At 35.1% G+C, this 13834-nt stretch overlaps 1 protein-coding gene across 3 annotated transcripts in view; it reads right to left on the bottom strand.

The window, feature by feature from the left end:
• Window positions 1-4215: 4215 nt before the first annotated feature.
• The window catches only part of PDS5B (PDS5 cohesin associated factor B), a 110956-nt gene continuing 101337 nt past the window's right edge, over window positions 4216-13834 (bottom strand). For 2 of the 3 annotated variants that reach the window (XM_084306136.1, XM_084306137.1), the window contains exons 32-35: window positions 10985-11427; window positions 10792-10893; window positions 8392-8533; window positions 4216-7605 (exon numbers count right to left, since the gene is read on the bottom strand). In XM_084306136.1, the coding sequence (XP_084162262.1) occupies window positions 7570-7605; window positions 8392-8533; window positions 10792-10893; window positions 10985-11427 (723 nt within the window). In that variant the 3' untranslated portion in view covers window positions 4216-7569. The remainder of the gene's footprint in view (window positions 7606-8391; window positions 8534-10791; window positions 10894-10984; window positions 11428-13834) is intronic. The other variant, XM_084306138.1, reaches the window with a different exon arrangement.

Raw genomic sequence — 13834 nt, 5'->3', positions numbered from 1 at the left:
TTCACAGACAAGCATTTTGCAATGCTCTGAATACTCTATAGATGGTATTTCAAAGCTCCACCTTCATTTTGCTGTTTTTGCCAAGTATTTGCATACATTAAGAACATTTCTATAAGCATATCTGTATCAAACAGAAGGGAGGTCCTGACTGCTGAAGGCTGTTTTACAGCTCCGTAAGCTCCAAGAGAAGCAATTGGTTTACACTGAAAACAAGTATTTGAGGCCAAACAACATACAAGGTTTTTCTGTGATGCTCTGGGATGTAGCAGCAACACACTACATAATCTATTAACATACATATGTGTTTTTAATAGGTAGATCACAATTGGCTCTTTTATCCCAATTTACATGAACAGAAAACAATACAAAAGAAAACTACGTTCCAAATTCAATATCAAATGGTAGCATAAAAAAACTGACAAGGTAGTCACAGATTTTGAGTCAATCAGTGAATTAAGTATGGATTTAAAGTGTTCCCCTGATACACTGAGGATTCGATCTAAGCTCAGTATGTTAGCCCTTAGTGACACTAGTTCTATGTTATGGCAATCTCGTTTCCTTATTTTGGATAAATACAAAAAAGGAAAGAGGGTAACAGATACTGATCTAATATGAAATATCAGGAGTTTTATCAAAAAACAACCAATACAAACAGTAGAGCAGCCTAGGACAAAGAAAACAAAATTCAATTTTAGATCCATGTGGAGATTAAAATGCTGCCCCATGCAAAATTAATATCCCATAACCCATCTCCACACGTTGGTCAGGATAGTACCCAAGCACATAATCATTAAAAGTTTCTAAAGTGATACATATTTTATGAGTAACTTCTCTTGTTCCTTCCATGAACCCAAGAAAACGGTTTAGCAAAATTTGATCTTCCCTACTGCAAAATCATCATTTTTCTTTCACATTTGTATCAAGGACTTGCTTCTTCCCTAAGACAGGCAGCAAGAATTGAACTAAACTTCTGCCCAATATCCCTCCAAATTATTCCTCTTTTTGTTCTCCCAAATACAAAACACAATGTAAACCAAACTTGGCTACTTACGTAGTCCTTACGTGCCATTGCATTGGATAATGCTGGCTATATTGGGAGATGGTTTCACAATTTTGATTTACTACAAACTTGGGAAGAGCTTTCTTCACTAGACAATGGGAATCAGAGATAACAAAACGTAGCAGTTCATTTAGTAGTTCTCTAGGTCAAATGCAGAGCTTGTACGCACCTTTTCCAGTATGGGGCAGTAGTCAGATGGCTGCTTTTGTTTCACAACCTGATGGCTGTGAAACAAGCAGCAGGATAGTAGCATTTCCTTCACCACAAGTGAGTTAGAAGATTCAGAAACTTGCCTGGTGGGGCCCACTGAAGGGAACAGAAAGCAGCAATGACAAGACACAGGGCATCTAGGAGAGGGCATTATGTATGTGAGGTATACGAGGGGAGGGCAGGACCATTCCAGGCTGCTAACGAGGCATAGTGAAATGGCTAAAGATGACTGGACCATCAGGGTATCACAAAAAGCTGCTAAGAAAAGAGCTCAGGTTGAAAGATTTAATGAGGCCACATAGAAGATACCATCACTGATCATTGCTATCTGCAGTGCAACAATGCTTACAGGTGCACAATTTGGCATCTTTTAGAATTCTTGTTTCCAAATTGCTTTTCTTGACCTCTCTTGCCTCATTTCCAGCAATGCATTGAGATGGATGATTTGTTACCTTACCTTCCTACCTATGGAGGTTAGAATCTGCCTGTTTGTAATTATTTCAAATCCCTTACAAATGAAATTTGGCCTCAGTAACAGCTACCCACCTCACTTTGCACAAGCACCACTTGAGCACTAGCCTCAGTTCTATGGGTGTTTTTACACATTTCAACACTCCAGCTACCTCTTCCTCCAAATCAAAGAAAGCAACATATCCACAGCTCTCTCAAAAAATAACAGTAAATAAAAACAAAAAACAAAACAAAACAAAACAAAACAAAAAAAAAAAAAAAAAAAAAAAAACCACTAATTTATCTTCCCTCATGAAGGCTTTCAGTTTGAATAGAAGACTCCTATCACTGGCCACCTCGTATTGAGTAACTACTCTCCCATCTCATTCATCTGTTGATTTCCTACCCTTTAGTCAGCTCTGTAGCACCTTTCAAATTAGTAACTCATTTATAACATCCTATTTTTCACTCAACACACCTACATACCTCAAAACTTCTCACTCACCTAAGCCATATACACTACAGCAGAAGATAAACAGAAGGTAAAAAAAAAAAAAAAAGTCACCTTTCTCTCCCTTCCTCTTCCAGCTCTTATCTTTTGAAAGTAACATTTATGGAAGGACAACAGCAATTACCATTTGGGGAACACAAAGGCATTTTCTACTGCCTCAGTATGTGGTAGGTCAAAGGCTCCAGAGAAATGTTGGTGGACACCAGATTCACGTAATATGTTACTGCATATATAGATATGGCTAAAAAAAACCTCACTACTTAAAATTAACCTTACTTTTTTTATTAGGTATGGATTCAAAACTCTTCTGTTCCTCAAAATACCTTTAGTTTACAATAATTTAACTTTTCTGAATATAAATGTACCATAAAAAAAAAGTAAGCTTTAAATATATCTACCAAAAAATCCGAAGATGTTCCCAACCAGACTATTTCAAGTTGTCGAAACATTTTACATTTACAATTTTACATTCTAACATTTTCTTCTGTATTATAATACCAGAAATTACTACTACTAAGATTTACTGAGCTCGCATTTTCTATTATTCTGAATGTCATAATTGCAGTGATTGTGTCTTGTCTAGAAAATTAAAAAAAAATCCAACAATACTGAGTCTTATCAAACCTAGTATCTGAAACCTTTAGTTCTCTGGATCTGTTCAGAAACAACAAAATTGTGAACTGCAAACAATTTTATTTTTTTTAATACTAAAATTACTTCTGACCAAGCAGGAAATGTATTCAATAATACTGTTTGGATTTTCAAAATACTCTTTCCTTTTTATCTATGCATGTGAGGTAAGATACAAGTATCAGAAACACACCTAGTCAAATAAAACATTTACGAGATGTTAGTCATTCTCTGAAAACGTTATATATGTTAAAGCTAATCCTAAACTTATCACATGATTACTGCAATACTGATTTGTGGGACTGGAAATTGGTATTTGAGAGCCTTTCTTCCTTCTTACATAGATATGATATGATGCTGCTATCTCAAAAAATACAAAAACCAAAAAAAAAAACACACATACATCACCATTACATAAACAGATGTGCTACTATGAACTAGACCGTGACTGTAGTGAGGCACTGAAAAAAATGTCAAATGTGAAACCTTTCAGTTACTCCATACACACACTGTATAATACTATGTTTATCCTGCCTATACAAATATAATGGCACTTGGTGAACTTCGTGCAGAGGGCAGATTTTTTTAGATAGCAGAAACTGAAGAAATTCAAATCAAATAGTTGTTTATTTTTTTTTTCCCCCTGTACTTCTATCCCCCTTGCCAATATGCAGCTTCTTACTTTTCCACAAACAACAGAGTTCCAGAAGCTGTAACGCATGTCATGAAGCAAGTGTCCTAAATACGTTGGATAAACCTTTTGACACAGCAAGAAGTCCATTTATGTCTATATAACGTAAGTCACTTCTGCCAGCATTAGGAAATTGCACCAAAATTAGCAGGCATCTGTGAAGGCAACATCCAACAAAGATGCAAAGACTGGAGTGACAACCTGTAAGCACAACAGGAAATTAAAAACAATCTGCTCCTCTTGATGGATGACTGGACAGAAGGTCTTTGTTAGATCAATTTTATCATTTTGGGTCCTCATAATGGTAAAAACAAAGAGCCAGCAGTCTAATAGAAGGATAATGGCCATCAAGTACTTGTCTTACGCGTTTGTAGACATGCTGCCTTGGACAAGCATGGGGTGGTATACCTGAATGTACTTACTTCAAAAATTCTTTGTAAAGTATGTACTGCACCTACCTGGATGAGGTAGAGATACATCAATCTCTGCAAAATATGTATGTTTTTTTAAACATAGACAGGTTTGCAAAGAAGTTTCCATCTACAAACTCAGAATTTTGTATGTCAGGGGTATACATGTTTTAATATATGTGTATACTCCCTTTCTATTACATGTCCCGTATGCAGAAGTGTTAGGATATTGAAACATATCAATGTACGTGGATGTGCACTTATATTTGCACATGACAAATGCATTTAAGAACTAAACCTCACAAAACCACGGGGATGTAAACTTGCTGGATCCAAAGCCTACTGTATACACTCACAAAAGCAGGCTTGGATCACGTGTCAAAACCTATACGTGCAAAATATTCATCAATAGCAATACAAATGCACTCACAGCTCTATATGAAGTGGGTTTTCTTGAGAACATCAGATGACAAATGCTATGCCAAAATGAAGTATTTAATCTTCAAGTCTAAGCTTTTTGCAAGTTAGTCACAAATTGAACATATTCATATTCAGTGGAAGTGTCTTTAATATGAATACTTTTTTGTAAATTCTGGTTTTGTTCACATAGATTGAAGTGTCAAAAGAGCAAACAACAGAATATTTCAAAAAGGATTCAGTTTGCCAGAAAATAAAGTCAATTGGCAGAGTCAAATAATTGATATAGGAATCCAGATTATCCTAGGTGGAAAAGGTGTACTTACACTACAACTGTCAAGCAATTTCATTTATTTCCTTCCTGTTTGTGGATTAGCTACTCCTAAATATTAATAATCTCAGTTGGTGAAAAGTAAAAAACAAAAAAAAAAAACATGCTTCTGGAATTATAGTGAATTATTCTAGTATGAAGATTACAGTCACTGTTTGCATTTTATATATGAGCTACAGATCACTGAAAGTTTCCTGTTGCACTGCAGCAAGAAGAAATTTAACACAAGTAAGCTTAATTTGCTGCAAAGTACAGCAAGATACTTCGGCAATCTCATACAAATTTCATACTGGAACTTGTTACAGTGAGTTCAATTTGATCTTTTAATGTAATACAGTACATTTTTATAAACTTAACATTATCATTGCAGAAGAGCATGCTAACTGAATGTTAGCAATTTATCTTTTATACATAATTATACTCTACTGTAGCTACTGTACGCAGATCTCAAAATGTTAGTACATAAAATATTCATTTTCTTTATGAGATGAGAATGAACTTAGAAGAGGTTCGAATATAAGAATGAAATATTTGCTGTGCCTATTTCTCAAGAAATAATGAATTACACATTATAACCCAAGAAATCAACATTTAAATTGCAAAACTATAGTTTAAAATTTACATTAAACATTATGATCAGTAATGTGCATCAATATTTGATGAAGTTTAACCTAACCATGTTTATGCACATAAAGCCTCAAGAGTCTGCAGCAGTTTCAACATCAATTTTTCATATTTTTGTATAAAATGGACTTAAAGATACATCTTCCATAAATGTTTTCAGTGCAATTCAGTCAAAGAGGAAAATATAAAGCTAGCTTTCAATTTTTTTTATACCGTAAAGGAAAAACAAAACAAAACAAACAAAATAATAAAAAAAACAACTTGCATTTGCACTGCTGAAGCCTAAGTAAGCCAGCTCAGTTGTGCCAGCTATTTCAAAGTCAATTCAAACCAACCATAATGGCCTTTTTAGGCAGTATTTCCCCCATACCTATAGGTATGAATATTGAAAAGCTGAATACTGGGGTGTGGGGGGGAATTATGCAGAGGCAGAATAATCTAGTTGTTTAAAACACTTTTTACATCAGTAACAAAAAAATACATAATGAAAAAAGTCTAAAGGTTTCTTTACTAGTGATATCGTAGTTCAGAAATGGGTAAATCCGTGCTTCAGTATTATCCTTTCCTCTAATCTTCACAAGCCACCTTGCAACTATAACATATTTCTTGATGGATTGTATGAAAATGCTCCACTATTCAATGAGATTACTTTTTTGTAAGTTAGAAATTGATTTTTTCATGTTTTCAACGGTGGGGAACCGGAGAGAGAACAGCACCTGAAATTATTGTATGTGCTTGGCTTAGCATAGTGTAGTAACCTATACATTTTGGTTTTCAAAGACAGTTTGTAAACTGTAAAACTGCATACAGGATACTGACTAAGTATTTTGTTTCTTTTTTTTTTTTTTTTTTCTTTTTCAGATTATACCTAAAAACACAAATACAACCTTCTCTATGGTCATAAAATAAAAATGGAGCTTCATTCAAATCTTGAATACCTTGACTGCAATCATCAACTTGACTGCAATCATTCAACAAAATCTTAGCTCTTCATACCAAAAAAATTTGGCTCACAAAAAAAAAGAAAAAGTACAATAAACTTTCAATAGAAGGTTCTCTCATGAGGCAACCTACCATATACTACTGCTAGATATGAGTTTCCAAAAAAAACATTACATCCCATTTTCAGCACATTTTTCATAAACATGCAACTTCACTATAAAATACAAAACACTTGGCTCTCAAGAACAGCTTTATAAAGACACACTGCATCAATAAAATTTTTCTTTGTGATTAACTTTACATTGTAATAAGAACTGTATTTTCACTAATGTTTATATATCAGATTTCGTATTATAATGTAGTAATAATTTGCTCTTTGTGAACATCATGTTCAGAAGGAAATATCTATACACATTAACATACTAGACTATTAAAAACTCAGTTACAGAATTTTATTGATACAGTAGATTAATAAAAACTGATAGGGGAAGATAAATTGGGGAGGGTATTCAGTACATTATTTAATAACACACTTTTAAAATTATAATATTTTAAATCCTTTTTGAATTTTCAATGCCACTAGAAGTCCAGAGAAGTCTGGAATCAATACTGAGGCGTAAAACAAGTCAAACAACTTCTTCCACAATTTGCATCTCTTGTATTATTCTATCCAACATTGTTCAACTGTAAAAGAAAGTAATTTAGCACCTCTGATGATAGGTAGGTGCCTCAAGGTAAACACTAGGTTAGATTCATGAAGGAAACAAACACTATTGCATTTCTTCTTCTTCTTCTTAACAAATAGTGGCAAAAGTGGCACTATTTGTTCAACTGATTTTTTTTCACAGTTAAATGTCAACAAGAGTACAAATACGAACACTGACAGATATTGCTTGAGATCAATTTTTAACAAACTCTGCTCCTTTTTAAATCAATAGATCCAATAAACAGTGGGGCACTGTCAGTTTAAAGCCGCAGATAAAAGCTATACAAGCACTTTAGAAGTCAGAAACATTAAAAAAAGAACTATTTACAGTTTTCTTCTTTAGTTCATATGTCTACAAAGCCAGCGCACATTACACTTCACAAAAACCCACAGTTAATGATATCAACATGTGTGTGGCTAAAGCTTGTGACCTAGGGACTGCAAATGCCGGGGCAGTAAAAGTAAAATAGGCTTTGTCTTTTTTCAGCAACCCCATTTGTGCACTAACAGCTTCGTTCAGTCTCAAGCTTTATATTAAAAGCATTCTTCAAAGCTTTCACCTGGAAGGCTGATAACTACATGCTCACTCATCGCCTTTCCCTTTTTGAAGTTCTGCGACGCACCTGTTTGGGGAAAAAAGTATTTTAAATATTTAACAGAAAAAATAAGTTATGAAAAAAGTCAAGAAGAATTGTAGTTTATGGGAAAAATGCTTACTTCATCATAACGTTTACGTAACTGTATAGTGTCATTAATTACTAATTTTATCACAGGTGCAAGCCTTGATCAACGGCCCAGACGTAAATTTGTTTGATGTTGTAAACCTGTATCTTTCAAGTGTTAAAAAAAATAATCTAATGTCCTCAGATGCTTCAATCATCAGATTTGTTGAAAGGCATCCTCAAATACATCTATAGTATTACTATTAACACCCCTATATTAATAAGAATTAAATATATAAACTTATTTTAACATATTTGCATATGCTAGTAAGAGGAAAAAGATTGGTTTAGAATTCTGCTCCAAGTTTCTGTAATTGTTATCTGATGCTATTCATTTTGCATTCCTCTTTTGCATAAACAAACATAACTCACTATTATAATCTAGCTGACAAAAATAGGTACAAGCTGCCCAGAAAATAATTCCCATGATGTACTACACAACTCAGAATAAAAAATTAAACAGAATAGAAAATTTAAGATACTTGACAAAAACTGATATTTTCTCTCAGAGAAATGCAGATTCTACAAGAAACTACACTGCAGTGCCACTATAAAACACAGAGGTGGCAAACACCTCCTTCGTTTTCAAGGAGGAAGGTTAAGTTACAAGAACAGGGGAAGTCAGTCAATACAGAGAGGACATTACAGATTAAAAAAAAAAGAAAAAAGCTAAGGAATTTCTCTTACATTGATTGTGGAGACTTCCTCTTCTTCCATTACTTCTTCCTGGGGAATGTCATCACTGACAGGTGAAGTACTCTGAAATACATCCATCTCTTCACTAGATTCATTCTCCTTACTGGCTGCTTGTTTGGAACGTCCTGCACGGCTAAAATCAGGAAAAAAAATAAAGATCAGTTTCATGCCATATGGGTCTGCCCATGCATAAACTCTGCAAGAGAACAAACATTCCTCTTTATAAGAACAGAAGCCTTAAAATTTCAATTTATATAGTACATATTATATGCCTTTCTAGTTCATCTGCAGAAAGAACACTAGAGGTATAAATAGGAGGGTGAGCAACAGCAATAGGAAACCAAATTCTTCCAGAATAAAGAACCAGGAGTACAACATGGAGCAATTTTTGCATCTATAGACGGGACAGATATTTCTCTTCAGTGTCAGAACACAGGCCAAGAAGGCTGACACACAACAGTAACCAGTGACCAGGAAAAGCCAGGCAGCAACTGTTTTATTTATTTCTTCTGAACAAATAGATCTCTTCTATTTCTTTAGCAGTTTATACACCACAGAATTTAAGAAGCTGCATGTATATTTTTACAGACCTAGAAGAACTCGCATGTTGCTATTTATGAAATTAACGCTATAGTGGACCTAAAAGCAAATCTTCCAAGCTAGCTCGTGCTAAGAGCTAGGGATAATCAGGATAATACCACCTTAATCGGGATAATCAAGAACAATCACTCAACAATATCTTTAGTTAGTTATTAGAGCTGAAACACGAGCAAAAAAAAAAAACATTCCAGCTGCTGAAAATGAGAACTAGTCTCCCCTACATCCTCCCCACCTTAAAAGAAAGAAAAAAAAAAAAAAAGACAACTGGATATGTATCCAAAACTACAGCTGCACTCACATTACCATTTTGGTTTGTGTCGTTAGCAGTTTGGAAGCAAATCACTGAATCATCCCACTTACTGCACTTAGGCTTGGTTTGAGAAGCTGTCTTGGTGCACCCAAACTAGGTGAGTTTCTGGATGAAATCAAACCAGAAATGCTCTTCCAGGCGGACATCAGGCTTCAATCCCCAGTGGGGTCATATAGATCCCAATCAACTGTTCTCTGACAGCTTCAAACCATACATGTGATGGGAATTTTCACTCATGAGAACCATGGTAAAATCAGTTTAGAATAAAACCCCTGAATTACACATAATAATTATAGTACAGTTGGAGTTTCAGCACCAACCAAGCAACCTTTCTTTGAAAAAAACAATACAGAATAGCCCGATTGAAGCTTTCCAAGACTCTGGCAGAAGTAACAGAATTGAAAAGAAAAGAGGAGAATTATTAACAAGCTAGGTTCATCTCTCCACATGCAAGTGAAAAGAGGTAGGAAACAGAACACTGGAAAGGTTGGGATACCGTGGGTGCAAAATGCTAGAGCAGGAGGTACAAATTTGTTTAGCATGGAGTTCAGGCATGTAAAAATAAAATAAAATAAAATAAAAAATCTGCTAGGGATAGGCAAATTGGACACAAATCTGGATCCTGTCAGAGGAAGATCAACAGGATGCTAAGCCCAGAAGCTAGAAAAACAATACTGGCAACAGAATAATACAGAATGCCAAACCAAAGATGTGTGTAAGCCATGCCCTAAGGCATTTAACACCAGGTCTGCGAGAAGTATGTTGCAAATCTCTTCCATGTTCCATAAATAAAAATGTTTTTATTTTCCTGTCCACTTGTACATGCAATATATGTAAAGCAGAAGTGTACATGTATAGAAAAGGTAGAGAGACCTGTAGTTTCTACAGTAAGCACAAGAAAATGAAGCCAGCCACAGAATTTACCTTTATTTTGTAGCTCAACACACCTCAAGATTTTCTAGAACTATTATCCGTAGACTATAAGCACATTTTATTCATTTGGAAATGATTCAAGTGGATAATACATTACCTTACAAGGAGGAGGCCACAAATTAGAGTCATTGATATTTCATTTAAGGAGAACCAGAATAGATTTACTGTGGTGAAATGGTATTGTGAAGAGCAACAATTTGATTCTTCCTCCCTGTCTAGAACCAACAGGAACACTTTTTGCTCCTGGAGTCCTAATAAAGCCTTATCCTCAAGGCCCTCGTGTGCTTTATTGACTTTTCTCCTAGAAGAGCAAAGCTACGTATATGCAACCTGAGCACATTAAATTTACTTGTAGCCTATTTGCTCTAGTTTGAGATGCTCTAGGAGAAGCAGCTGGGGAAAACACTTTAGAAATAACAGTGGCAATTTATTTTCATAACTGTCAATTAAAGTATTCTGAAATGTTTTCAGTAAATGATTGTTTGGGGGCACAGAGGCATATTTTAAATTTTTACTAAACACAAATTCAGAAAATATTCACCACTTACACTTTTTTTTGCTGTGATGGTGGTGTTTTTGATGACCTTCCTCGTCCTTTCTGTGGCGTAGACTGTGCTGATTCAACTGTACTAGTTTCAGATGGTTCTGCTCTGTTTTGAGGAAGACCCAAATTGCAAAGTATCAAATTATAACTAATGTCCAAGGATAAAAAAGATGCAGCTTACAAGATGACAGACTTACCTCTGCTGTGTTCTTTTCGTTGTCCTGTTTTGCCTGCCTTTGGGCTTTTGTTCAATGTTTTCAGTTTGCCTTTCTTCCTCCTCTTCCTCCTCTTCTACTGCTGCTGCTGGCGTTTGTTTTTTTTTGCTCCTTTTTGATGACTTTGCTGGTGGTTCTTCCTTTGGTGTTGCCCCATTATTTGCTTTGGGAGGGCGTCCTCTTCTCCCTTTCTTTGGTGGACTGTTCTGTTCATCTTCACTTTCTATTACATCATCTTTTAGCCTTTTTTCCTCTTGCCATTGCGTTTCATCAGATTCTGAAACAACTGCAGGTCTCTTCCTTCCCCGTTGACTACCTCTAAGTTTCTGCTCTTGTCCCAGTTTATTCAGGTCATCTATGCTTAGTTTCTCTTCTGAGTCTGTGATAGCTGGTTTCTTCCTTCCTCTAGGCTTCTCAATCTCTGACTGAAAAGGTAAGATCACATCTTTAAATGAAAAAATTAAGCTGCCATATTGAACTGTCACACGCACAAAAGCCACAGACCTTCCCACAACAAGACAAAGAGCCTTCAGGTTACACAAGAAATTGAGATTGTCTACCATATTCATTCCTAAAACCTTTTCAAAAGTATAAACTTGTTTATGGATACACATAAAATACCAAACAAGAGAGAAAGATTATTTCAAAGATGAGCAGTTAAATCACAGAAGTATATTAGGTCTTCCTCATCTGTATCCTCAACTGTGGCAAACACAATTGGTTTAAACATTCATACCTTCATTTTTATCACTAGGAAAATATAAAGATAATATATAGGATGGGAATGGACAATTTGAAGCTTTAGCTCTGTTTAGAGTTGCGGGGTCCTTATGCCTAGCTTCCATGCTGGCAATGGCAAGGCACTAAATACACAAGACAGTGGGCAATTTAGATTCGTAATTGTAGAGGAAAGCACAAGAATTAGTAATAGTTGCCAAAGCACTGCTACCACAGTTGCACTGAGACTCAACATTTGTTCAGCTCAGCAAAATGTACCATGAGAAGAAAGGTAGAACCCTTTATGAATCCTTTACTTTCAGAAGAGGAACTGTTAAAGAAACTTAAGGAGAATGTCTGAACAATGATGGCATATTATGCCAGTTCACGGTTTCAGTGACAAAACTGTTGATCTAGATCACAGGTATTGTTATTCCCTGTTCTGTTTGCTTTTGCAGTGAAAGTGCCCATCTGTCACATTGCAGCTGCTTCTACCAGGTAAGTACCGTTGTATCTATGAGTCTCAGAGCAAAGTTTCTCCCTCAGGTGAAATGTTCTGAAGCTTTAGAACTAGTATATTACTCTATGCTATAATCTGGACAAATAACCTAAATAATAGTGACATCTTTAAAACCTGGACTTTCTGGTCCCCAGCAGAAATTCTGCTTCTCTGTTAGTACTTGTTATAGTCTGCTGCCTAGCCCTAAAGAAAGAAAACTGAATTCTGAATCACCTTAAGCAGCTTGCTTACATATTCAAAATGAGATGCAAATACCCTCAGAAGTGTGAAATACTGCACTATATTTGCTTTACCACTTAAGTTCTGCCAGTTATGAATTCACCCTGTATCTTCTAAACTACTGCATGTCAGCAGCCATTTGGACTCAGACCTTTCAGATTTTCAGCTGACGCAACATATCAAAACAGAAACTAATTTTTTTTTTCTTTTTTAAACAAAGTTGTTGATCTGTAACAAAAAAATGAGAGCTTTCAACAATTGCCTTGCTCAGATTAGGGAAAAACTGAATTAAATTACTAAAATAATTTTGTAATCAAAATAAGTTCACTAAAAACTTACACGTAATTAGTTGCTGTTTTATCATTTAAAGTTTATTATAAAGAATGCATGTATTTAGATGGCAAGATTGGTCTGAAAATTTTAAAGTTGAAAGGAAAGCAAAGTGTAAGAAAGCAAATTCCAAGGTTATAATATGAAATACTGTGCTTAAGGATAGTGTGTTTTTTTTTTTAATTGACAAAAGATTCATTATTTTTCTGGTTTCAGTACGTGCCAGTTTCCTACAAGATACTACAGCTTAATCAGTTACCTGCACTTCAAGACAAGCAAAAAATCGGGATATTTTAACTAGGTAGTAGCCTTCTATGTTTCAAGCAACCCAGAAAAACAACAGACTGACATAACAGGAAAATAGAGAAATATCAGACAGTCAAAAAAAACAAAAAACAAAATACACATGAAACTAGTAGTGACATCAGATATAGCACATCCTTAATAGATTTTAGAAAATACAGTTGTAATAAATATGATATTGTTTGTATTGTTTTTCATGCATATCCCAAATCACTACAATTACTACAGACTGCCAAAAATTAATGAGGAACAAAAAATGAAGTTTACTAGTGGCATATGAAGGTCTTTTTATTTGAACAGTTCTTCGAATTATGACTTTTCTTTGGTGTTTTTCTTCTGTATTCTGATATAACACATGTAAATATTGCTTGAGACTAAATGTTTAGCCTGTCTATAATTTCAGTAAATGCATTAGGCCTATAACTATCAGTTAGCTGGCTTACTCTGACCTAAAGCCTATGACAAATCAGACAATAAAGCCATGCTACAACTTCTACTTGTGATATCTGCCACTCAGAACCAAGCATTTGTCCTGCCTTCAAGTACAAGTCATACACAAGAAAACAGAATCCATATGGCTATTCAGAAAACTCTTCTCCGAGTTTCTAAATCCAGTGTCAAATCACGATGCCCTCTTGCTTTTCAGGGTAACCAGAGAACTGGCAGTTGCTATTCCTTATAGCTGTTGAAAGAAAAACACAGCTGGCTGGAAAAGGAGAACATGCCTTAACATCAGTGATGGG

The sequence above is a fragment of the Netta rufina genome (assembly GCF_964035555.1).
Source record: "Netta rufina genome assembly, chromosome: 1".
Taxonomy (NCBI): Eukaryota; Metazoa; Chordata; class Aves; order Anseriformes; family Anatidae; genus Netta; species Netta rufina.
This window is presented reverse-complemented; position numbering and strand designations above follow the sequence as displayed.